General features: G+C 45.2%; 1 protein-coding gene across 4 annotated transcripts in view; it reads left to right on the forward strand.

Moving 5' to 3' along the window:
• The window catches only part of PCNX1 (pecanex 1), a 486917-nt gene that overhangs the window by 429838 nt on the left and 29798 nt on the right, over nucleotides 1–27281 (forward strand). For all 4 annotated transcript variants that reach the window (XM_078659468.1, XM_078659469.1, XM_078659470.1 and 1 more), the window contains exons 30-33: nucleotides 2812–2962; nucleotides 7098–7328; nucleotides 13931–14205; nucleotides 25820–26016. In XM_078659468.1, the coding sequence (XP_078515594.1) occupies nucleotides 2812–2962; nucleotides 7098–7328; nucleotides 13931–14205; nucleotides 25820–26016 (854 nt within the window). The remainder of the gene's footprint in view (nucleotides 1–2811; nucleotides 2963–7097; nucleotides 7329–13930; nucleotides 14206–25819; nucleotides 26017–27281) is intronic.

Raw genomic sequence — 27281 nt, forward strand, 5'->3', positions numbered from 1 at the left:
ACACCTTGAGCAAGACATGGCCAGCGTCTTCAAATTACATCATCTTTTATGGCAGAGGTTCTAGACTATTCGGCATGTACAATTTAGTCCTCATGGCATTAGGCCAGCATACACAGTTCAGCACTTTCAACAATTCAGAAAGATAAGCTATCATTCTGTTAACAGTGCCTTTTTTTATGTCTGGCGTAGCCAAGATCTTTTGATTTTACAAAAATTATATGTATTGCATACCTACTTAAAGGGGCTTTCAGCAAGCTCTATTTATCCATTCATCTGTTGTCGTTCACATTTTGTTTACGCCCACTACAGCATACAGCAAGGGGTAGTTGATCAGACTACTTCAGCCACTGGCTGACTTCACTTTCTGTGACTGCATTTTGCTCTTTCACAAGGAGCACATCCGCACGCAAGCTAGTTCTCTTCAGTGGTGGTGTTTTCGTTAAATTGCCCTTGTTTGCAGATCCTGCTGTAATAGCAGGACACTTTCTACCAGCTCTCATAGAACAGGGCACATTCCAGCTTTATCGGTTCCTGCCTCCTGCTAATGACGTTGTAAATTCTTTTTAAAGCTGCCCTTTTTTAGGTCGCACCCTACCAGACAGCACAGGTATCTGGTTTGTTAAAGCCATCTTGGGGACTTTCAGTTAGTTGACCAAGGAATGCAATCCTCCCGTTTATCACCATTGGCTTTGAGGTTGGTAGCTCACATTTCCTGGCTTTCTATTTGCTGGCTGTGAGAAAGTGTCTCCTTTAACATGGTTTTCCCCACTTTCTGCCTGGAACATGATGTGGATTTGATTTGAAGTGCACAGGGCCCCTGCCAACCAGTTCCCCTGTGCCAGAGCTTCTTAAAACTGTACACAAATTGGCACAACTTGAGAACCCACTGTAAGTCCCAAGTAAATGATACCCTGGGCTTTGGGATTGAAGAGGGACCCCTAGAGACCCCTCACCAAGGCCATGCTAACTGCCACTGCAGCCTGCACGTCTTGGTGCAGACAAAAACAAAAAAGTTGACACTGCCTGTGTGCCATGGCAACACAGCACTGCCTAAGGTAAGGGTAAGTCATCCCTCGCGCAGACCTTACAAAACTAAAGGCAGGGTGCACTATATCTCAGGTGCTGGCATATCCGCAGGAGCAGATATGCTGCTACAATATTTGTCTATCTTAATATTGTAAGTGCAAGGGAAGCCACAGAGAGTCCATGGGCTAGGAACTCGACAACTTGATTTCTCCAGTACCATGATGAGTTCACTGAACCCAGGAGTGTTCAGTACCAAACAACTCCTTTTAATAAAACCCACACTGATGTCAGTGTTGGATTTATTAAAACCTGTACTCCGAGGACACCTCAGAGGTGCCCCCTGAAAAGCTACCACCCCTGGTGTGGTGTCTGACATTTTTAAATGTGAGCAAGAATTAACATGCATACATATGGGCATCATAGAAGGATTTCATAGATGAACTCTTTTGGGGGATTCATAGATATAGCTAAGGAGTTTCTGTACATAAAAGGCAGATAAACAGTTTGAGGGGGAGGGAGCAAAGCTCACATGCATACTTTTCCCCTCTGCATTCTCTTTATCCACATGAAAAAATATTTAATCTCTTCAATATCTCCTAGAAACATGGTCGTAATTAAATAATTTTCCCACTTTTGTTATATGCTTCTTCCATTCTTCATTTGCTGTTTTTAATCATGCACTTTCTTATGGACAAGTTCGTAAATACCCCTAATGTTCAGGACTTTTGAGTGATTTGGTTGTTTATCATATGTGTCTCCAGTGCTCTTTCCTCTCTGATCCTTCTCCATCGCAAAGAAACTTGTATTTCATCATTTCCTTTTCCCACAGTTCTCATTAAAATTGGGGATACTATCCTCATATGTTCCACCTGAACAGATCCAGATTCTATTAATGTAAATGGTATTTTCATATACCTGTGTTGGACATAGATGCACAAAAGGTCCTTGCAAATGAGTCCTGTGTTCCTCAATATCTTTCTTTTGAAGCCATCAATGTTTTAGGTTTCTGCAGAGGACATTGTATCTTCCACCAAGAAATCCTGGCTTCTGCAACAATGCATTATATAATACAATTCAAGAGCGATTCTAGTTAGCTGTTCTCTATCCAATAACTTGTCAGTTCCTCTTCACTGTATGTACTACATTTGTAGAACTATTGCTCAATCACGATTGTAGGTCTACACATCTGAGTATTAAGTTGTCTTTCCCATTACATCAAGAATATGCTCCAAGATATGTTGTTACTGTAACTCTAAACTCGTTTCTCTTGAATATTGTACCATTTTGACAAAATGTTCCAATATCTTTAATTTATGGAGTGAAGAGCCTCTTAAATAGATTTTATATTAGAGGTTTATAGCCAGGAAATGCAGTTCAGTTGAATTGTGAAAGTAGGATTGAAGGTTTAAATCACCCATGCTTTCATCCTTTTAGTTTTATACGGCGAGTACCATTGATTTAGTTATAGTATTATCTCCAATGAAACCCAAGCTATTGTGCATAATCAACAATGGGTGTAATACACATCTATTTCTCCCAAAATGTAGCAAATGGTTGCATGGTATAGGACATTAAAGCACTTTCAAGATTTAATTTAACAATACATAGGGAAATTGATTCAGTATTTTTAGGATTTGTAAACTCTAATTAAAGAGAGAATTGTTTATGTAGAGTTTTACATCTGCTGCTACCCATATGATTTATATCACCTTGTGCATTGTCTGCCACAATTGGATGTTTGTCATTGAGATCTTTGCACATTGTCTTTTACCCTTTTTCTGACAGTAATTTGGAGTCTTTTCTGTATGGTCTTCATGCCCTGTTCAAGGGAGATTTCCGCATCTCTTCCGTTCGGGACGAGTGGATCTTTGCAGACATGGAATTGCTGCGAAAAGTGGTTGTTCCTGGAATACGGATGTCCCTGAAACTTCATCAGGTAAGCATCCTTATTGAGATGCGTCACCTTAGTGTTTTGAATTCACTTGTCCTATTTTAAGGATGCTAGACTCTTTTGGGATTAGGGTATTATTTTTCTTTGTCCTTAAATAGCATTCTTAACTTTAAATGATGGCTTTTAGGATGAATTCTTACCACGTATGCACAGTTCTTAAAATGTTAGCAGGATTGCAATTTTCTGATTGATACTTCTAACTTGCAGATTTCTTACCTTTTGATTACTCCTCCCCAGGCATCAGGCTGGAACCGAAAAATCTTTAGCAGTACCCCCTGCGCGCCAGTAAATGGTTTTGTGCAGCTCTTCCCCAATCTAGTTATGCTCTAGAAGTGAGATGCTCAGTTGCATATAAGCGCTGTTCATGTGCGCTTACGTCCGTTCCTTTCTTTCTGCACCACCAGATTCAGATCCCGAGCTATCCCTCTTCTCTTCATAAGACTGGGTTCTAAAAAATTTCTGTACATAACCAGTGCACAAGGGAAATGTCACCCCCTAAAATATTCAAACATTGTAGTGAATCTGGCAAGCAAATATCTGTGACAGATCTCCACCAGATTTGTCTTTCGGGTCAGAACACCACTTCAAGACTTGTAGTGACTGTGCCTTGAACACGAAAGCCATTCTGAATTGTGAGGCGAAGCTGTACATTGCCAAGTAGTGGAAGACTCCTGTCCGTTCCAGCGACGGAGAGCTGGACCTACGCAGTTAGGCCCGTAGGCCATCCACGAAGCTTTCCGATTGAAAAGTAGATTTTGTTGCCCGAAACGATACGTTGAGGTGGGAAACGCGTAAGGACCAATACCGTCGAGGGTAGAGAGTATTGTGTAACGAGGGAAACCCGAAGAATGGTTTGGAACCAGAGCGCAACAATACACGACCGAACCGGAGGGCATAAAAAAACAATCTAACAACGGAGTCAATCCCCATGCGCACTCTCACTGTAATGAGGAATCACCTTACCTCGTGACTGGGAAAGACTTATTCGAAGAAAAACAACTTGCAAACATCCATACCCAACACTAGATGGCAGGAGTATGCAAAACATGTGAATCTACAGCTCTACATGCCAAGAACAGATGCTTACTGGGTAAGTAACATAATCGTTCCCACTCCCGAGGTCATTCCCCCAGCAGATCTTTTTTACCATTATCTCTTAAATCAGTAAAGAAACATAAGAAGTCCATCGGGACTCTGCCAAGTTCTGCCACTATCAACTCACTGAGAAGGCACATGGGTGTAAACATGCCTCCTGTCTCACTCCTGAACTCTTATCTCCTTCATAGCCGATTCTGACTCTCTTCCTCTTCTCTATCTTGATTTAATAATCCGCAAGGTGCTAGTTGACTGGATACCTCTCAAGACACTGGTCTGGTCAACCCACCTGGGCCATTTACTAAAGAAAGTGCCTCTTTGCAGTTGTGATGCTGGTTTCTTGACCACCAATTGCCCACTTTGGAGGGGAAAACCAATGAGCCTCCAGCCAGGACTGACTAATACTGAGCCCCTGTTACATTTCAGTGAGGCCCTCACAGACACCCTTTTTGAGACTTGGGCAAAGCTATGTTCTGAACCACTGGTAAATCGGCAGATAGCGAGCCTTCACAGCCCTCCCATATGAATCTGCGTTCCTAAAACAACATCAGACTGCAGAGAGTTTTGGTGTTAGGAGCATTCACAAGCAAGGTCAACCCCAATGCCTTCCCTACCACCCCACCGGATAGAGAATCCAAGTGTCTTGAAACCTTAAGAAAACACATGGTCCCTCAACCCCAGCTGTTTATAGAGCAGCTATACTCCTGCTCCTTGGGATTCCGTTGCTACCTGCTATCCCCGAAAAATTCTATCCCACCTTTACTGAAGCCATTCAGGGTGGATGCGATGAGGCTAAATTCACGATTGTTTGTGGGTTGGACACTACAGAATGCCTTGGTCAGGCAATTGGTACCAATGTGATGCTCAGGATGAGGTCTAAGCGCTTCTCTGGGGGGTGTCCATTCTTCCTTAATGGATACCCCTTTCGATGCCATGTGCCCTCTTGGGTCTTAAGCGATTTAAAGACAGCAGGGCCACGCGCATTCCTTTCACCAGTCTTTCAATTCATCACTTCCACCAGCAGTTCTGCTCCCTTCTCTGGCTGTGGTTGGGGTTTTCTGTACAGCCAGCACCCACCCAAGCAACTAGCACAGCAGACCCTACAGCCTATTCGTGGCCAAGGCAGTAATAACGACAAACTGCATGGACAACAGGGGCAGTGTATAGCTCAGTTCCCCTCTTCCCAGATGCTAGAGCTGCAAATCCTTTTTAGTGTGTCCTTCCAGGCGCATACCTACCATGTCGGAGGTAAGATTCAACACAAGCCGTCACTTCGGACAAGTGGGTTCCCCAAGTTGTCCAGTGGGCTTACATCCTTCTATTTCTTTTCACACTGCTGCATCTTCCACCACCCTCACAGTGGCTGATGGAGGATTATCTGTCCCTCTTGCAGTGGAAAGTGCAGGACCTTTAGGCCGGGTTCCTGCCTCAGAGGTGGGAACTGGGCCTTTCTGATGCTGCTATCTTGTGCCGAAGAAGGACGGTAGGCAATCGCCCTATTTTAGATCTTAACCCACTCAACCCCTTCATGCGGAAGGACAAATTCAAGATGCTCACTCTGGCCCAGGTCTTGTCTGCCCTCATGACTGGATGGTAGCATTAGATCTGCAGGACGCTTATTTCCATATCCCTGTCTTGTGCTATCTGCAGTTCACTATGGGGTAGGACCACTTTCAGTTCATTTTGCTACCCTGTTGCCTCACCAGCGCCCCTCTGGTGTTCATGAGAGTGATCGCTGTGCTCGCAGGGCATTGTCAGGGATTCCATTCTTCACCTTCCTTAACGACTGGCTGTTTAAGGCGGGCCCACCCCACTCAGTCATCGCTATCAGCATGACAAAGTTATACCTAACTCCTTTGCAGACAGTCATTTAATCTGAGGTTTTCTGGACAAGGTGAAGTTTCATACCTTCACCCAGGAGCATAGATTCCAGGACGTTCAGGGTATTTATATTTATTTATTTAACCATTTAAAAAGCACACTGTGACCATATTGGTATCCTGGTCGCTGGTAGAAGCTCACCCGGGCACAGGGAAAGGGAAGAGGAAAAGGGGAAAGGAAAAAGCTGCAACTGAGATAATACCCAGAATGAGTGCTACAGCATACAGTGCCATAATATCAACAGAAATTACTTCAGGAAGAGCCAAGTTTTCAGGGCTTTTCTAAATTGTAGATGATCCGTCAAGGATTTGATGGGGGCAGTTAGCTGATTCCAGATTTGGGCTGCTCTAAACATAAACGCACACCCTCCATGTCTGGTCCTCCTAAATGTTTGGGGAATGCACACAAGGTTGGCAGTGACAGAGCAAAGGCCCCTCCCAGGGAAGTATCTTTTTAGTATGTTTTGTAATGGTATGATTCTTGTGTTTCAACTTCTGTCCTGAATCTCATTGGAGACGACTCTGCTGGGACTGATGGCCTCCTGCATCCTGCTGGTCAAGCATTCCTGGTGGCATATACGGCCCCTGCATGGGGGATCTGAAGACCCAGTGGACACAGCACTAGGGTAATCTTTAGGACCTAATCCAGATTTTGAAGGTGACTGCAAACAACCTGCAGTGGTGGCTTTTGTACGGCAATTGAGTCTCCGCACCAGACCCCTCTGCTTATCCCAACCAGAGCTAACATTGGTGACTGATGCATTGCTTCTGGGTTTGGGTGGCCATCTGGTAGATGTGGCGATCCGAGGCATCTGATCAAAGTATTTAATGTAGTACCTCTAATCTGTGATCTGCTTAAGAAAATTGCTAGTGGAGCTCGTACCAAGACTTTGTGCCAATGTGAAGGCAGTAAAAATGTTTTTACTGCCCTGTCATCCATCCTCTATCCCGTTGTCTCGTCCTTGACATTAGAACCCATAACATATACATTTTCTATTTCCAGATAAGAAGTTAAATGTTTGTGTATGAACGATTTTGGATTAAGTAGTACCATGCTACTATGCTAAATAACTGCTGTTTTGTGCAACTTTTCTACAGTTTAGAGTGATTTATGCACTTCTTTGCTTGTATACTTTTTTGCCTAGGACCACTTTACCTCTCCAGATGAGTATGACGATCATGCTGTCTTGTATGAAGCCATCATGTCACATGAGCAAAATCTGGTGATTGCGCATGAGGGAGACCCTGCATGGAGAAATGCTGTTTTGTCCAACTCGCCCTCTCTGCTTGCACTTCGTCATGTAATGGATGATGGCACTAACGAGTATAAAATTATCATGCTCAACAAGCGATATCTCAGCTTTAGGGTCATAAAGGTAAGACCCAAGACTGCAAGATGATGACAAGCCTCTGGAAACACGTGGAAATGTATTTTGTCTGTACAATATGCTACATAATGAATCCAGAAAAATGTGGCTGCCCCATACAAATTAGGCCCTTATTTCCATGTTATTCTATTTTATAACAGCTTCCCTTGGAAAAGTAACAGTTTTTTTTTTAAGTTAAGTCGAAGAAAGTAAAAAAAGAGGCATCTAAGTGCGAGATGTTCTGCTAATATTAAAATACTATAATGACTCTTGGTGCAACTTTCATCTCACAAGAAGTTTTATGACCTTAATTGAATCATGACGCTTAGCAGAGAGCATTAATATTAATCATTCACAGCTTTGCTGTTGGTATTTTGTTATCCTATAATTTGAAATTGAAGTGATGTGTTCTTATTGAAAACATCCAATTAATTGGGGATAGTTAGGTTTGTCATAAGCTTATGATACCTCAATTTTGTCTCACTCCTACATACGTCCGCACACGTTGGTCATCTACTCTTATTCACAGCCTGCTAATATGATCAGACTTGCATGCCATGGCCCCCTTCCCTTCCAGTGTGACCAAATCATGAATGAGAACATGTCCGATCAGGCTTAATCGGTTTCATGTCATCTGATGGATAGTATTCAATCTAACATGTTGCAGCTTCCAGAGAATGGGGGCTGTGGGACTGGAGGTTATGTAGGCAGATTAGGAAATACTGTTGCATACTGATGTGCTCCCTGAACCCCATAGAATAAAGTCTGTGTGTGCATTATTAGATCCTATTACAAAGTTGTTTCTCTAAAAAGACACTACAGAGTATGTCCTCAAAGGCTAAAACATAAATGTGAAACTCAGTCTTCAGCGCCTTTTTCCTCAACATTTAGCATATTCAGTTTGGCTATTCTTGACGGTAGCCAAGGGAAAATTTCTTTTGCCCCTTCATTGAGGCCTTCCGCAATACGGTTTCCAATGGATACTTCTAATTGCAGATTCCTCACCTTAATTTATCCCTTAAAGCCAGACTGGAGATGAAGAATTGTTCTGTGTCTCCAGTGTCTTGTGGCTCAGCAGTGACTCTGCACCATCCCAGAAATGACTGAGCAAAGGTGCATCTGTGTATCACCCCTGCTAACTGATTTCGGTCCCTTTCTTTCTTTCCTTTCTTCACCCTTCGACGAGGGCCTACAGCTCAACTCCCAAATTTTATTGGTTTTTCCCAACAACTCCAAAATCTTTTGGAGTGTACTAGGGAACTATTGGCCACTAAAAACTACCAAATTCCAACTGTCCTGTGACTGATGGAAGCAGAATTTGATGGATATTTGTAACCACAAATTCATCATCTTTAGAATATCTCCAGGGGCCAGACTGGACTATCTCCAGGTGCCAGGAAATATAAACCGCATTGCTTCCACATGTTGGTAGGCAGCGCCGTGCGCCTCTGCATTGACTTCTTTCTACTCTGGACATGATGATGCTGCCACCCTTTCAGATCGACTTTCTTTCCAGGCCATCCTTACTGGCTGCAATACCTAATTCCAACTTTTTCTTCATCCGTTGATGAGTTTTTTGTTCAATATTCTTTTTGTTTCCAGGGTTACTGGGTTTACCTCTTGTAGGGACAGAGCCTCATGAGGTGTGAAAGGGTGTTTGGGTTCAGAACACAACTCCAAGTCCTGCAAGGAGTGTGCCTTTAGGAACACAAAAGAGATTTGGGAACTGGAAGTGAAGCTGTACGTTGCGGAACATAGAAAGAAGACATCCAACTTCTGCTCCCATTTAACCTACGTTGCAGACTTGTTCCCGTTCATCATGACCGTTTCTATTCGGACCCGTAGGAGGCTGGTGGGTTGGACACTGGTTTGTGTTCTCCCCCTGGGCCAACAACAGAAGAGAGTGTATCCTTTGCTTTGGTACTGAGATGGGAGGCAGAGGTATTAGATTTACAACTCTGGAAGTCAAAATTAATCACTGACAGAGGTTTTGCAACCTGAAAAAACGTAGAGCTTTTACTTCCATTCAATGAAGCCCTGAACAACACCCCTATTGGCTCCTAATCTAAGCCTTCTTCCTGTCCACCAGTAAACAAGCAGATTGCAAGATGCCACTGGCCAGTGCCAGGTAACCCTGACTTACACAAGAAAGTTTGATGGGTAAGGCCTCCATCAGTAGAGTGAAACCCAATGAATTCCCTCTGTCGGGGGTGGAGACGAATCGATGGATTTTGGGAGCAGATTTTTTCCTGTTAGCCTTACCCTCCAATCAGTCAATGGCATCTGTTTGCTGGGGATGTATTCCCATGCTTTGTGGAATTTGGTTGGCGATATCTTGCTGGCAGTCACTGAATTTCAGACCAACCTTGCTCAAACCATCCAAGGTGGTCATTATAACACAAAATATATTATCTGTTTTGGGGTGGACATGACAGGCTGATTTGGCAGAGCAGTTGTGGTGCTTCAGCAGCATGCTTTGAGATCCATTGGGTTCTCTGGTGATGTACAAGCCTCTCCGATGGGCACATATATATATATATTTACAACAAGGGGTGGTGAGGGACAGAGTCTCTGAATTAAGCAGAATACTCTCACCCAGTCAAAAGATCAGGGCTAGATCCAACACCGTTTTTTAGCTCATTGCACCATCCCAGTTTCAGAACCTGGCTGTATGCAAATTAGTCTGTTCCTGTCCCAGTGCATGATGGGAACAGGGCAAACCAAACTACAAAAGCCAATTCTTACACTGGGAAGGAAACAAGCTTCCGGGGACCGGTTTCTGGCATTACAGCCGTCTCCGGCCCGGCTTGCTTGAATCCTGATGGTGCAATGAGCAAGGGACTCATGTCTGAGTATACCCTTCCACGCTTAGGGTGGACAAAAATATTTACAACAAGGGGTGGTGAGGGACAGAGTCTCTGAATTAAGCAGAATACTCTCACCCAGTCAAAAGATCAGGGCTAGATCCAACACCGTTTTTTAGCTCATTGCACCATCCCAGTTTCAGAACCTGGCTGTATGCAAATTAGTCTGTTCCTGTCCCAGTGCATGATGGGAACAGGGCAAACCAAACTACAAAAGCCAATTCTTACACTGGGAAGGAAACAAGCTTCCGGGGACCGGTTTCTGGCATTACAGCCGTCTTCGGCCCGGCTTGCTTGAATCCTGATGGTGCAATGAGCAAGGGACTCATGTCTGAGTATACCCTTCCACGCTTAGGGTGGACAAAAATATTTACAACAAGGGGTGGTGAGGGACAGAGTCTCTGAATTAAGCAGAATACTCTCACCCAGTCAAAAGATCAGGGCTAGATCCAACACCGTTTTTTAGCTCATTGCACCATCCCAGTTTCAGAACCTGGCTGTATGCAAATTAGTCTGTTCCTGTCCCAGTGCATGATGGGAACAGGGCAAACCAAACTACAAAAGCCAATTCTTACACTGGGAAGGAAACAAGCTTCCGGGGACCGGTTTCTGGCATTACAGCCGTCTTCGGCCCGGCTTGCTTGAATCCTGATGGTGCAATGAGCAAGGGACTCATGTCTGAGTATACCCTTCCACGCTTAGGGTGGACAAAAATATTTACAACAAGGGGTGGTGAGGGACAGAGTCTCTGAATTAAGCAGAATACTCTCACCCAGTCAAAAGATCAGGGCTAGATCCAACACCGTCTCTGATGGGCACGTCATTCAAAGTACCTCACCTGTTTGGGGAAAAAGCAGATTCAACTGGGGTAAGGCACGTTCCTTAGGCCTTTCTACCCCTGAGAGACATAATCCTCAACAGCTTTGCCCCTTTCATGACTACTTCAGAGGGGTAGTTTGACAGCAATGTCAAGGCTCACCACCTCCGCACCAGGCATCCCACTTCTTTCAAGGGTGGGGTGAAGACAAGCAGACAGTGCCCAGGCCGCCAGGGGTAAAACACTACCAGTCTTCCACCCCTGTGGCATCAGCCTCCAAGCTCTTAGTGGCACACGACCACCCTGTGGGATGCAAGATCAGACATTTTCTCCAATGGTGGTGAAATAGAACATCCATCAGGTAGGTCCTTCAGATTGTTGAGTGGGGCTGTATTCTGCGATTCCTCTTAGACCTGCTGCATCTCGGCCCACATCAGATTGTCTTTCAGAGGAGCACCTGTCTATCTTGCTCCATGAAGTGCAGACTTTTGGCCAAAAGAGCCACAGAGAAGGATTTGGTCCTGGACATAGAAACTGGCTGTTACTCCTGCTATTTCCTCTTGCCAAAGGAGAACAGAGGACTTTGTCCTCTTTTAGATATCCACCCTCTGAACGCCTTCTTTAGTAATGAAAATTTGAAAATGCTCAGTATGGCCCAGTTTCTGTTATTGATTCAGCAACTGGATGGTAGCTTTGGACGCCTACTTTCATTTATTCATCCTGTAGTCCCACAGAAGCTAATTGTGGTTGAAAGTGGGCAAGGAGTAATTTCATTTTGTTAATATTATTATTTTGTGCAATATCAATGAGTATAGCAGAGATGATGATTAGGAAAATGTTAATAATAACAAATAATACCTAAAGAAGAGCATTTTCAATTTACTGTGCTACCCTTCGGCCTCACCCATGCCCCTGCGGTGTTAACAAAAGTGATGGTGGTGGTTGAGCACACCTTCATAAGTTTTCACCTACTTCAATTGGCAATTATAAGCAAATTCGTCAGTCAATCTTAGTGCACCTCCACATGGCATCATACCTCCTGACATTGTTGGGATTCTCTGTTAACATGCCATGCCAACGTCACATCTGACCTCTTTGCAGAGGCTCCCTTTGATTGTAGTTGTCCTGGATACAGTACAGTTTACCGTCTTCCCTCGACTACAACGAATTCAGGACTTGCAGATCTGCAGTGGTGCCTGCTATAGCGCATTAGAGGCCAGCGGTAGACCCCTCTTCTTGTTCCACCCAGAGCTGACGGTATGACAAATGTGTTGCTTCTGGGATGGGTATGTCATCTGGGAGAGGTGGAGATCAGAGGGGACTCCTCTCCGGCTGAAATCCGTCTCCTCATCAACTTGTTGAAGTTCCAGGCCTTTTGTCTGCCACTAAAAGCCTTCTTACCATCCATCACAGGGACGCTGGTTCTGTTTTTCATGGAAAATACCACAGCCGTTTGGTACTGCAACATTAAGGGTGGGGTTAGGTCTTTGGTCTTCTAACTGCATGCACTTCGTCTCTGGACCTGGTTGGACCACGAGGGCATTTCCCTGGTCGTGAACCATCTGGCAGGACCTTTGAATGCAAGGACGGACAGACTCTGCTGGCAGTGCTGGGCAGTTCACAAATGGTGATTGCATACCAACTGGGTACAAGACATATTCTTGGCATGAGCATCTGTCCTCAGATCAAGATATTCCATCCAGAGCATCTCCCATTGCAGCAGCTGGGCAGAGTCATTGGCCCGAACCTGGGCAATCCACACCTCCATGTATGGAAATTGAGTGGTGACAGTTGACTGGGTTTGATATTCCTACCAATGTTGTGGATACTGGCTGCCAGGTACCCCTCTACAAAGTCACTATAAGCTGTTCAAATTAGTCACTGTGTTCCAAAGAAACATAGATCTTCCACAAACTTTCTGTTGGTGAGATGAGGGGTGAAGGAAGTCTTATTGTACTGGGTTGTTCCTTTGCAGGATCCAAATCCTCATATCTCCATATTGTTGGGCTCTATTGGGTTCTCCAGAGATGCAATCTTTTAGGTCTACGAAAGACAAGAAAGTGAATAATCATTTACTGGTGCTAAAATACATATTTTCTGTAAAAGCCCATTTCTTTAAGTTGTTCCTGTTCAAGAGCCAAAGTCTTTAAGTCCATGCAACCATAGCTTGGGTATGGGATAAGGAAGTTGGTCAGGTGTGGGGGATACATGGGGTTGTGGCAGTAGCAGACAGTCTCAAAGAAGGTCATCTGCTGATAGTTTGATGTAGAAGGAATCTAAACATTAGACTTCGGAAAACTTAATCCTCTGCCCAGTTTCTCCACTTAGTTGGTTTAAAGCACTTTCCTCCATTATCAATGCACCCTCAAACATGCCCAGCTCACCTGCAGCCTGTTTTGAGACCTGAGCAGGTGAGGCAGCCAGTAGATCAAAAGAGCAGAAGGAGGAACAAAAGTGAATTGGATTATTCTGCACATTATCTTCCTTACTATTTTTAAACTACCAAGACCACTGATTCATCCCTGGAGGTAACTGAACAAACGAGTATTGGATGGAAGAGAGCTAGAGTATTTACACGTCCTAACCGTCATTCTTAATTTTTATTAGACTACAACTATGTTGCCTGCAAAATTCCACAAAGGTTCATTCTGAGCACCCAACAGCACAAATATGGGTTGCAGTAGAACCATTTTCTTCCCTTGCATAGCCAAGTTGAATTGTGATTTATAGAATCCCACTATGCACTTGTTGACAACTCTATCCTTAATCGATCTCTGTATATGTCTAACTGGAAATACTTAATAAAAACTAATTGTGTAAGTCATATGTTTGTGACTTTACATTTTTGGTGGGTGGGTTTACCAAATCTTTTCTGACATTAATTGAACACACACTCTCTGTAACAGGCTCATTATGTTCTTCCTACACAGGTGAACAAGGAGTGTGTACGAGGCTTATGGGCTGGACAACAGCAGGAGCTGGTCTTCTTACGAAATCGGAACCCTGAACGAGGGAGCATCCAAAATGCCAAACAGGCTTTGCGGAACATGATTAACTCATCCTGCGATCAGCCAATTGGTTACCCTATCTACGTATCACCACTTACTACTTCTTATGCAGACAGTCATGAACAACTCAAGGGCATTCTTGGGGGCGCTATCAGTTTTGGAAATATCCGGAATTTTATAGTGTCTACTTGGAGTAGGTGGGTTACCAAGTTTTCATTCTATGAACATTTATCACAAAAACGATATCATTCATGTTAAGCTGAGATTATTTAACTGAACTATGTAGTTTGTGTTTGAGCATTATATGAATGCCTTTTAATTTTTTGAATGAATTTGCATTTGGAGACTTTTAGAGTATTTATAATTGATGAGTATTACCATGGTTTTAGACTTCTGCAGTAAGTGCCAAATATGACTTTTCTTTAACACTTCTGAAATACTCAAGCACTGGAAAAAAAAACATACATTGTTCCACTCCTTCCTTTCTTAAAGCCACTCTCAACTTTTGCTTTGCAGCTGTAAATGTTGACTACATGCAGCATTCTCAATAGTTCAATTTTCTCACAGTGCTTTTTAATGTAGATTTACAACGTTTACGCAATCTGTTTTTGTAATTCAGAATGGGTTGTTATACCTATGGCTACAATACCCATAGTTTCTTTCTTTACCCATTAGTGGGCTTCTGATTTTTTTTTCTTCATCGACATATTTGCATGATAAAATATGGATTTAAACTTTTATAACAAGATCAATGAAAAACACATTCCCACTCCCAAGTACAGATTTGTTAATTTTATAATTTGCACATCCTTATCTCTGCAGGAAAAAGTGAAGACCTCATAGTTTCTATTTTAAAGAATCTTCTCCCTACAACCTCTTGTGACCCAAATGCCATTTGTCATTGCTGCTTCACATTTAAAAACACGTAAACACAGTGATAGCATCTAGAAACGGGTTATGAATGTGAAGAGGTTTAAGTTGCAGGTGTGTAATTGGAAGTTAATTCTGAACACCATGAAATAATGCAAACTTGGTTGAAGAGATTAATTGAGGTTAGGAAACAATATTTTCTTATGTTTTGTGCTGACCTAAATAGAAGCGTTTTTTTGTAGAAAGCAGGCATAGATACTTTAAATGTGAGCCCTAATCTTGCAAGGTTAAACTTCATTCAACCAGATTAAAGGTTTTGACCAAAAAAAATGCAAATCTTTTTCATTTGTATTTCTGTGCCTGGTGAAAACATTCTTCAAATTCCTACTGTTGAGATACCCACGTTGGCTTAGTAAACAGTTCGTCTGCACAAAGAATTGGTGAGGAGGAGTTTGCTCCATCGGCTAAAAGACATCCTGGTATATTAGAAATGTTGGGATATTAGACACTCCTGGTTTTTGGTTTCTGAGCAATCATGTATTCCAATGTGATAAGTCCAATGGCACTAGCAAAGTGAGTACCAGTTTCAAGACCCTTTACTGACGAGCATCCAATATGGTGGATTTCTTAAATGATAAAAAAAAATATTTTTGATGAAAATCTGACTATTTTTCCAAATTGTGGACAGTACATTGAAGGGCTGATAGGAAAAACAGATAATTCCATATGTTCTACAATTCCTAAAATGTTACGAATTTTGAGACAAGTATGTTTTACAACATATTTAGCGTATTGATTTCCTATTTTAGAAGAGAGGCACTGTAGTGTGTCTTCTATGTCAATTGCCATTTGTACAGAGCGAGAAATTGTGGAAGGACAGTGAACCAAGGAGCTGAACATCACTGTTGCGTAAAACTAATGTACGTGATAGAGTTAATATGCCACACTGATGATCCAAACAACAGAGAAGGTCTTTACAGTAAGACAGGGGGGTCATTAGAAGATTAAGAGGCTAGAGAAGGGCCTTCTCCTCCTCCAGAGTAAAGAATTGGGGGTATTAAGTGGGGTGGTGGAGGTTTAATAAAAGGGGCAAAAAGTATTTGTATGCTCTGAATAAAAGAAAGATACTCAAGATAAATTCTCTGGAGAAAAGGCATCCCACAGAATGGTGTTTACATCTTAGTGAGTGACATACATATTTTTTTAATTCATGGAAGCTGTGTATTGGGCATTGTTTCTCCAGAAAAGATTTTCACGTCACTTTTTTATACTGATCGCCTGCATTAAAGGTGTAGGAATCAAATTTGGTCATGGTTAGAAATGGCTACAATGTACGTCCTACCCATCTTGCAGTTGTAAAAGTGACATTTGATATTTTCTTATGTCATGGTGACCGAGGCGATCCAACGTACGTTTTCGAAGAGTTTTCTTGTTTCGGAATACAAGGCAGGCCGAACAGGAGTCCTCATGGTGGTGTGGTGACAAACAGAGGTTGCATTCTATGTGGAGGTCAGATCTCTGATACTTGACCCAACAACTAGGACGGAATCGGAATGGAGTTATTTTCCTCAATGGGAATATTTTCGACCTGAGCAGTTGGGAGTTGATGCTGTTAGTTTGACACAGAGTCAAAGGTACACAATGGTGGAAATCACCTAGAACGCTGGATTGTTTGTAGATACTGACGAGAGCATGGATCAGAGGGCCCAGCGAGAATACCACAAGACTTCAAACCGGAGCTGTGGGCAACACGCCTGAACTCGACAATGGAGGAAAAAACAATCTTAACAGTGGAGCCAATGCCCATTCGCAAAATCACTAATTGGTGGAGCCACCAGACCTCGTGACTCAAAGATTTCCTTTTAAGAAAAACAAGTTGTGGATGGCCGAAGTATGCACAGCATGTTACTCTATAGCACTCCATACCACAAACAGATGCTTACAGGGTAAGTAACATTTTCCTTTTCTGTCAAAACTCTCAGTGGGCAGGTATGGGTCCAACAACCGCAAAGTTTAAGCAGTTTTGTGATTGTGAATAATGCATATTGGTGACAGACACAAACAAAGCCTGCCTTAGACAGTCATGCTGGTGCTGTATTTAAGATGGTCCATAAGCCCATTTGAGATCGCGCTGCCAAGCTCACCATTTCCAAGGTTAGGAAGGAGTCACAAAAAGCAGTCCCTGTCCCAGTCAAGGACGCTGTCACGCATCCACACCCGGGTCCAATCCCAAAACGGCTCCACATCAAGATGTAAGAGTTCAGGTGTGTCAAAGTAACACAAATAACACAATAAATCAATGGTCGATCCTCCCTCGTCATGCCATTATAATCACTCAGTCACACAATGCCCCGCGTGCCTCTAGACCTTAGAGATGCTCTATGGAGCTTCTGCTTAACCTTGTCCACCCTGAGGGGACAGCCACAGCAGATGAGGTACGTCATCTGAAGGAGGCTATTAGTCATCTTTGGCAACCCCACTAAATCCCTCTGGAGCTCCTTTGGGCTCCAAGGATTAATGGTGGCAGTCAATTGGAGTCCTATCTGTGGATTTGTCACAGACTGCTTTACTCAACCTCCACCCAAGGTTAGATCTGTCCTTGAGCACAGCGCCGCTGTCTCCAGCCCTGGCACATCTTGTGAGACCTATGCTGCAGGCTAGACCCTTGACCTTGAAGTCACTGATGGCAGACCTTGACTCAATTTTTATCGGATTTGTATGCTTGACCTCTGCAGTCTCCACTGTTATTTAACTTTTTCTGATGCTGTTCAAGAGTTTCATGATCAGGGTGTTGAAGGGGATGTATTTTATGATGAGGACCATGTTTTTAATGACTGACAAGGTGCCAGTGAGTTGGATATCTCCCCAAACCTCGATTTAAACTCGCCTAACCCTGTGGCCACAGAAGTCTATTCCTCCTTTACAACTGTCATCAGAAGAGCAGCCAAAGTTCTCAACCTGCCAGTGAAGGAGGTGAAGATAAACATGTTGATGGAGGTTCTTAACCTGACACCTACCACTCAGGAAGCTTTGCTTCCTTGCAGTTAGGTCCTAGTAGATTGTGGATGCCTGGTCCAAAACCAGGATCTTGCCCACTGGTCAACCGACAGGTGGCAAGACAGGATAGGCCCACTCCCGGTGATCCAGACTTTCTGCTACAACAACCTACCTAGTAAGCTAAATAGTCGGCACATACATCATCCAGGTGCCAAAGCCGCAGCTCTTTTCCCACTAATTCACCTGACATAGAAACCAAACAGATGGGAAAAATTGCCAAAGTCTTTTTTTCCAGTGCCAGTATTGCTTTGCAATCCATCAATACCTTGTGCCTCCTGGGACAGCTTTCACACAGGTTGTGGGACAGAGCACCAGAGTATTATCAGCTTTTACTAAGGTTATTAAACATACCCTACCTCATCTAATCCTTCACAGCCAAGATGCTGTGAAATATACAATCCGTTCTGGCCTGGACACAAGACACTGCCTGGCTAGGGCACTCTGAACCAGCATGGTGCTCAGGCGCCATGCCTAGATCCACTCCAAATGTTTCTCCATGGCGTTCAGCAGCCCATCATGGACAAGCCCTCCGATGGCTCAAAACTTCTGGTGCAAAATCGAACTCAGTCTTCAAGAAATTTAAGGAGAGCAAAGCCACTACTACTTCTCTTGGCCTAGTTCAGGCAGCTTGGCAGTTTATCTACCAACGCCCTTTGCAAGGTTTCAGCAGAGGAAATCTGCAGAGGCACCACCAATATGTCCTGCTGCAGCTTGCTTTGAATCATGCCAGTTGACACATGGTCTCTGCAGTGCAGCACCAAGGCAACCTGTCAGACTTCATCCATGTGTTGAAGGAGACTACGAAAGATCTACAGTGGTGGCTGCTCAACTATAATCAGACAGGTGGCAGGCCTTCTCCCTACTCCACCCAAACCTAATGCTTGTGATGAAGGTTTATTTACTGGGTTCGGGGGTTCATCTGGGAGAGGTGGAGGTGAGAGTATTCTGGTCTCTGGAAGAAGCTCAACTCTAAATCAACCTGTTTGAGTTGAGTGGTCCACTAGGCATTAAAGGAGTTTCTTCCAGCCATCAAGGGGAACAAGTAGAGATTCTCATGGACACAACACCCATGTAGTTCTGCAACAAACAGTGTAGAGTGGGGCTGTGGGTCCTGTGCCAAGTGGCTCTTTGCCTCTGGAAGTGGCTGAATACTCAAAGCATCTCCCTGATTTCGCAGCACCTGGCAGGGTCTTTAAACGCCTTGGCAGGTGTCTAGTGGATCACAAATGGCAGTTACACTCGGACATGGCACAGGGCATCTTCCAGCAATTGGGGAGAACCTTGGCTCAGTCTGTTAGCCATCCCAGAGAATGTGCAGTGTGCAAACGTCTGCGCGTTAGAGTTCCCAAAGCAGGTCCTCCTTGCAAGACACCTTCCATCTGCTTTGGGGATCTCGATTCCTGTATGCCTTTCCGCCCCTCCCTCTTCTGCCCAGCGTACTGAAAAACACCGGGACAGAATATGCTCAAGTCATCCAAGTGGCTCCGTAATGGGCAAGGAGAGTATTATACCTCGAAATTCTGCCAATGAGCATTCATCTTCCAATCCAGCTGCTCTTTTTGTTGCAGCAGCATGGCTGGGTGCTGCACCAGAGCCCGCAAAACCCATACCGCCATGCATGGAGATAGAACTGCGACATTTGATGGCTTTCGATCTTCCTCCTGAAGTCTTTCTGGCAGACTGGCACCCATCCACTAAGTCTCTATATTGGGGAAACTGGAAGAAGAGAGTTCCCTTGTGTTCCCGCTGTCATGTTTAACCTGTACAAGCAAGCTTGCCAGGCATCCTTCAGCTCTCTCTTTCATTGTCCCAGCAAGGCCTTGCTGTGGCTACAGTTAAAGCTAATTGGTCCGCCCTTTTGGCCTTCTTACTCTTACCGGATCAGCCATTCCTTTTCAAGTCACCTCAGTTTTTTTAAAGGGCTAATCCACATGTTCCCACTAACACCTTTTGTGATGTTGCAGTGGGACATACATTTGTTTCTCCCTTATCTAATGTGCACTCTATTCAAACCTATGCTAAGTTGTCCCTTAAACCTGCTAACCATCAAAACGGTGTGCCTCATCACAGTCACATCTGCTAGACGAGTGAGTGAACTTCAGGCTTTTTGTGTCCAACAACCGTACACTTTGATCTTTCCGGACAAACTGGTCTTTCAAACAAAGACAGCTCGGCTCTCCTGACCTGCTTAGGAAGAGGTCGCTCCCCCCCACGCTCCCAAGGCTTGGTGGCTTTCGAAATATCGGAGCGCCTGATAGCTGATTGCTGAACAGCGGTATCGTAGCGCCTTGAAGCAGAATTCTCAGCGCGACCTTCCCCCGCACTACTGGCGCTGCCTGCACTGCGCGTTTATTTTGCCCATTTCGTGTGATTGTTGCCCTGTGCATTGTTGACATTTTTGTATTGTGCTGTTAGGGCTGCGCACTGTTGGTAGGAAAGCATTTCTAGCGTTTGTCGATTGTGCCTCTATTCACCCCCCAGGCTCACCCAGCTTCGTTTTCCCCCTACCTGCAGCCATTTTGTTGTTGTTTGTGCTGCTTACTAGGCCGTAGCTCCACCCCGCGCCCGCCTCCCAGCTGACCCTGCCTCCCACAGATAGCTACAGACCTGCCCCTCCATTCCCACGCTGTGGCTCTCCTGACCTGCTTAGGAAGAGGTCGCTCCCCCCCACGCTCCCAAGGCTTGGTGGCTTTCGAAATATCAGAGCGCCTGATAGCTGATTGCTGAACAGCGGTATCGTAGCGCCTTGAAGCAGAATTCTCAGCGCGACCTTCCCCCGCACTACTGGCGCTGCCTGCACTGCGCGTTTATTTTGCCCATTTCGTGTGATTGTTGCCCTGTGCATTGTTGACATTTTTGTATTGTGCTGTTGGGCTGCGCACTGTTGGTAGGAAAGCATTTCTAGCGTTTGTCGATTGTGCCTCTATTCACCCCCCAGGCTCACCCAGCTTCGTTTTCCCCCTACCTGCAGCCATTTTGTTGTTGTTTGTGCTGCTTACTAGGCCGTAGCTCCACCCCGCGCCCGCCTCCCAGCTGACCCTGCCTCGCCCCTCCACATCCGACACCTACATATGACAGATGCCTTACCGCGCAGCGTTAACGCGCAGCGGTCGCGCCCCAGTCGCGCCGAAGGTGCGCCAAAGGTAAGCCCGTCTACGCCCGTCCGCGCCTGGACCGCGCCCAGCGCCAGACCCCCTGGTCCCCGTTCCACCCATCCTCCCCACATTACATACGACGCCTCCTCCCTCTTTGCACTCAACCCCGGCCGACTCACTAACTGCGCCCAAGCAGCACCAGGACACACCCATGGACCCTTCACCTGCCACTCCTGCAAATTCACCTGCGTCAAGTCCCAAACCAAATCCACAAACACCATACAGAGAGCCAACACCAACCACCTCAAATGCATCCTTCTCAACACCCGCTCGGTTCACAAACACGCCATCGACCTTTGGAATCTACTCGACACCATCTCTCCGGACATCGCCTTCCTAACAGAAACCTGGATGAATGCCTCTTCAGCTCCAGACATCGCCATAGCCATCCCGGACGGCTACAAGATCATCCGTAAGGACCGCCCCATCCAAACAGGAGGAGGCATCGCCATCGTCCACAAGAACACCATCTGCGTCTCAACCAGCTCAGATGACAACCTCGCTATCGCCGAACACCTTCACTTCCAGATCCACACCGACCCCAAGACAACACTTAGGGGCACCCTCCTCTACAGGCCACCAGGACCCCGTACAAAATTCAGCGAAGACATCACTGACTTCATCACCCCACACGCCCTCCCTTCGGAAGAATACATTCTACTTGGAGACCTCAATTTCCATCTGGAAAAGAGCAACGACAGTAACACCACCACCCTTCTGGACAACCTCGCCAATCTCGGACTCAAACAACTTGTTAACACCCCCACACACTATGCAGGACACACACTCGACCCGATCTTCACTTCCAGCAAGCATATCTCCTTCACTCATACCACACCCCTCCACTGGACGGACCACAGCTGCATCCACTTTATTTGCAATAAGACCTCGATCCACAACCACCCTCAACCAACTCTGCGAAGAAATTGGAACAAAATCACCATCGACCAAATCTCATCATCGCTTCTTCAAAAAACCCCTGCCTATTCATCGAACCCTAACCAAGCCGCCATCAACCTCACACAATGGTTAACCCAAACCGCCGACAAATTAGCACCCTTGAAAAAACATCAAATCAAGCAAGGAAGCAAGAACGCCCCCTGGTTTAACGATGACCTTAAGAAATCCAAGAAGCTCTGTCGTTCCCTTGAGAAAACTTGGAAAACAGACCCAAACACTATCACCCAAGCCGCCTTCAAAAACGCCACCCGCAAACACCACCAACTAATCCGGACAGCCAAGAAATCAGCACTCAAAGACCGACTAGACAACAATGCCCACAACAGCAAGGAACTTTTCAACATCATCAAAGAATTCACCAACCCCACCGCCAGCTCTAACGACATCACCCCCTCTCAAGTCCTCTGCGACTCCCTTGCCTCATTTTTTCATAACAAAATCGCCGACATCCATAACAGCTTTGACAACCAACCTGTAAACCAGTCCACCCCACTCACCTCCGAACCGTTACCTCCTCCGAATATCCTTTTCGAATGGAACTCAATCACCACAGAAGAGACCATTCACCTGATGAACTCCATCCACTCAGGATCTCCTACAGACCCATGTCCCCATCACATCTTCAACAAAGCAGACTCCATTATCGCACCCCATCTCCGAGATGTCATCAACTACTCCCTCAACTCCGCCACATTCCCAGAAAGCTGGAAACACGCCGAACTCAGCGCCCTTCTGAAGAAACCCACAGCTGACCCCACCGAACTCAAAAACTACCGTCCCATCTCGCTCCTCCCATTCCCTGCCAAAGTCATTGAGAAAGCCATTAACAATCAGCTCGCCACCTTCCTCGAAACCAACAAATCACTCGACTCCTCACAGTCTGGCTTCCGAGCCAAACACAGCACCGAGACCGCCCTCATCGCAGCAACAGACGACATTCGAACACTACTGGACAACGGAGACACAGTCGCCCTTATCCTCCTTGACCTCTCCGCAGCCTTCGACACAGTCTGCCATAGCACCCTGATACAACGCCTCAGAAACATCGGAATTCAAGGAAAAGCATTGGACTGGATCATTTCGTTCCTCGCTGGAAGAACTCAGAGTCCGCCTTCCCCCTTTTAAATCAGAGGCCACCGAAGTCATCTGCGGCGTCCCGCAAGGATCATCTCTCAGCCCCACCCTCTTCAACGTCTACATGAGCCCCCTAGCAAACCTTGCACGTCAACACAACCTCAACATCATCTCCTACGCTGATGACACTCAGCTGATCCTCTCACTCACCAAAGACCCAACCACCGCCAAAACCAACCTACACGAAGGGATGAAAGAAGTAGCCGAGTGGATGAAGCACAGCCGTCTGAAACTGAACTCGGACAAAACGGAAGTCCTCATCTTAGGCTCATCCCCTTCCACCTGGGACGACTCTTGGTGGCCAACGGCCTTAGGAAAAGCCCCCATACCGACGAACCATGCACGGAACCTGGGCATCATCCTGGACTCCTCACTCTCGATGACCAGACAAGTCAACGCCGTCTCATCTTCATGCTTTAACATCCTACGCATGCTCAAAAAAACTTTTCACTGGATCCCCACCGAAACAAGAAAAACGGTCACCCACGCACTGGTTACAAGCCGTCTGGACTACGGAAACACCCTTTACGCCGGTTCCACCGCGAAACTACAGAAAAAACTCCAACGCATCCAAAATGCTTCAGCCAGACTCATACTAGACATCCCCCGCACAGACCACATCTCCGCTCACCTGAAAGACCTTCACTGGCTCCCCGTCAACAAGAGAATAACATTCCGTCTCCTCACCCACGCACACAAAGCCCTATACAAACTTGGACCTGATTGTCTCAACACGCGCCTTTCCTTTTACACCCCCACCCGCCTGCTGCGTTCGTCCAACCAAGCCCTCGCCGCTGTTCCGCGCATCCACAAAACCACCATGGGAGGAAGATCCTTCTCCTACTTAGCGGCCAAGACCTGGAATTCCCTTCCCATCCACCTCCGCCTTACTCAAAACCACCTAGCCTTCAGAAAACCACTTAAAACATGGATATTCGATAAGTAAACCTCCCCCCCCTTTTTCCTCAAGCGCCTTGAGACCCTATGGGTATGTAGTGCGCTATATAAATTCTGACTTGACTTGACTTGGCAATGGTGGGTACGCTTTCCATATAGGTCAGTCCGTCACCTTACTGGCTTTCTACCAGAGAACATCAGGAAGATGACCAGATGTTCATGGCTTCTCTGGAGCAAAACAGGGAAAAGCAGTGCAGAAGAGAACAATTTCACAAGGGATTGGTCTATTTATAAAGATATGCTATGGAGTAGCTAAGAAACAGCCCCCATTAGGCTTTCATGCTCCTTCCATCAGAGCGAAACCAGCTACCATTGTGCTGACATGCTGTGCGCCAGTCATGGACATTTGCCAGGCTGCTATGTGGTTGTACCTTCACACGTGCAAACAGTCTGCCTCGATAACAAGGTCTTGCGGGACAGGCATATCCCCTGCCTAAGCCATTTCACACACCCACCACCTGAGAGGGTGCTGCTTTGGTATCTATTCACAAAGTGAGGAATCTGCAGTTACAATTCGTGACCAGAGCAAGTTACCTTCAGTAAAACTGTTTCTGATAGAGACTTTATCTAAAAGCAGATTCTTCACCAACCGGCCCTCCTCCATGTTCTGTGGAATCGACTTACAAGATCCATTAATAAGATCCAAAATCTGAAACATCTGCACTTCTGATTTCTATTGCTCACCAACTGATGACGTGGATAGATATCAGAAAGAAACGGACATCAGCACGCCAAAGTGGCGGTCTTATAGTGGCCCCAACATCACATCCGGGACAGACGGACCTGATGCAGAGCCGTACAAGAGAACTTATATTGAAGTTTCTGGATCCAGTCCGGCACCTGGAGGAAATTCAGGTAGATAGTCTCTACCAGAAAAAGACGTTGTCAAAGGTAAGTAACTTGTTTTGGGAAAAACAGCAGACAGTCTCTTTTGTTCATGTAATTTACCCTGTTTGCACTGATGAGCTGAGTTGTTTTGAATAACTTCAACAACCCTTGACTTTTGAGAAATGAATCATTGTTCCTGAAAGAAAGCCTTCCTTTCATTGATATGTATTGTGAGGAAGAATGAAATGAAAATATGATTGTTCCATCTGCTGTGACTGACCTAATATTCATGTTACGGATTGTATACAAAATCTCTGAGATAAGAGGTGTAGCTCTCTCGGTTTATACTTAATATTTCCAAAGGTGCTACCATTGGTAGCCAGAAAAACCTTTTTAATGGTGGCCAAAGGAGTGAGATTAGCAATATATTAATAGCTGTGCAGCACTTGTTGTTTGTGTGCGGCACGTGCAAAGAGCCTGGTGCAGAGTACAGGCAGAATGATAGTGGTGACGATGAAACCTGATTTCCATGCGTTCATGAGACACGAGCTATTTGAAAATGTTTATTTATTGCCTTGAGGAGCGAGATTGGCGTTCAGTTTCATGGTTTCTGCACATATTGCAAGGCTATCTTCACTAAAGAGGATAAGTTTACAAATCCATATGTTTTGTAATTTCAAATTGATTAAGCGTAGCGGCACTGTGCAAGTCCATGTGCATATATTCTGTCCATGTGAGTTACCTCTGAATGATTCAAGCCTACAGAAAATATAATGTATGCTGTGTTTTGTGCATGATCACTCAGATTTTTGACATACGTTAATGATTTGTGTCTGTTAATTATCTCTAGATTAAGAAAAGGCTGTGGCGCTGGTTGTAACAGTGGTGGAAACATTGAAGATTCCGACGTTGGAGGTGGGGTTACAAGTAACAATGGAACATCATCAAATGAGTCGCAGAGCAGTGTTTCCCAAGGAAGTTTTGGAACATCAGGACATGGGCTTGGAGCAGGTCTCCATCCTCCTGTCATGCCTCACTCAACACTAGGTCAGTTGAAGTTGTAACTAAAAAGTGAGCTAGCAGGAAGTCTACATTGCCTTTTCCTAGATATTCCTTGTCACACCCCAGTGTATTATTATATGGTAAAGAGTTTTCTGCTAGTCTTGTTCCAGCACATTCCTCACCTTATGAGACTCCTTCCTGTGCTTAGCTGGACCCAGACACTTTTTTGCCCTGCCTAAGATGTGGATGTACGTTACCAATTAGTGATCCTTCTGTTTGGTTTGACTTGAGATCCATAAGTCTTCACAAAGGCAAAGGCAGTGGTTGCCGCCCATCTCAGACATTTGGGAATCCCAGTGTTTTCATAGTTGGACTACTGGCCCCTCAAAGAGATGAGATGGTGTTGCGCCACCTACAGGTGAGACAACCTTTGCTGTTCGAGCTCTGCTTTTCCATCAATAGGCACAAGTCTCCTGATGTCTTCTCAGGACATAGTGTTCATAGGGGCTGTAATTGACCAAATCAGACCTTTCCACCTACTTCGAGGATGAAGGATATTCAGGCTGTGATTATGATGTTTCAGAACAGGGCACATGTTCCAGTCCTGATGTTATTACGCTTGCTGGCTTCCGGCAGCCTTCTGCTGACACTTGCCTGCTGGCAGAAGGGCCCTTTAGTAATTCCTCTGCAGGCAATGGTTCTAACATGTAGGAAATCTCTTTCTCTGTGGTGATCTCTAGGACACTGTGGCAGATTTGATGTGCTCGACTATAGAGGAGAACCTGGTGCAAGGAATGCCCTTCCACCCTCCGCATGTAGTGGTTATGGTGATAGCAGATGCTTCGACCCTAGCATGGGAAGCCCATCTAGAGGAACTAGAGATTAGAGGCCCTTCTTTAATTGAGCATATTGTTGTACTTCAGTCTGCTGGAGCTGCATGCGATTTGGCTGGAACTCTGGGTCTTCGTGCCATGCCATCTCTTTGCAGCCAGCCTGTCTAGATCTTGACAGATAACACAACTATGATGTGGTTTATCAATAAACAGAAAGGAGTGGGGTTGTACCTTGTCTGTTGAGAAGTAATATGACTCTGGTCCATGTGCAAGCGCAACAGATCTGGTTGGTTGCCAACCATCTGGTTGGCACTCTAAATGCTCGAGGAGACAGTCTGAGTCAGCATCACCTTGCTGACTATGAGTGGAGGCTTCCACCAGTGATTGTCTGATATAGGTTTGATATTTGGTGCACAATTTGCCAATCGTAACAACAACCCATGCCTGACTTTCTGTGCCCTCCAGTATCCTTTGCAG

The sequence above is a fragment of the Lissotriton helveticus genome, chromosome 9 (assembly GCF_964261635.1).
Source record: "Lissotriton helveticus chromosome 9, aLisHel1.1, whole genome shotgun sequence".
Classification (NCBI taxonomy): domain Eukaryota; kingdom Metazoa; phylum Chordata; class Amphibia; order Caudata; family Salamandridae; genus Lissotriton; species Lissotriton helveticus.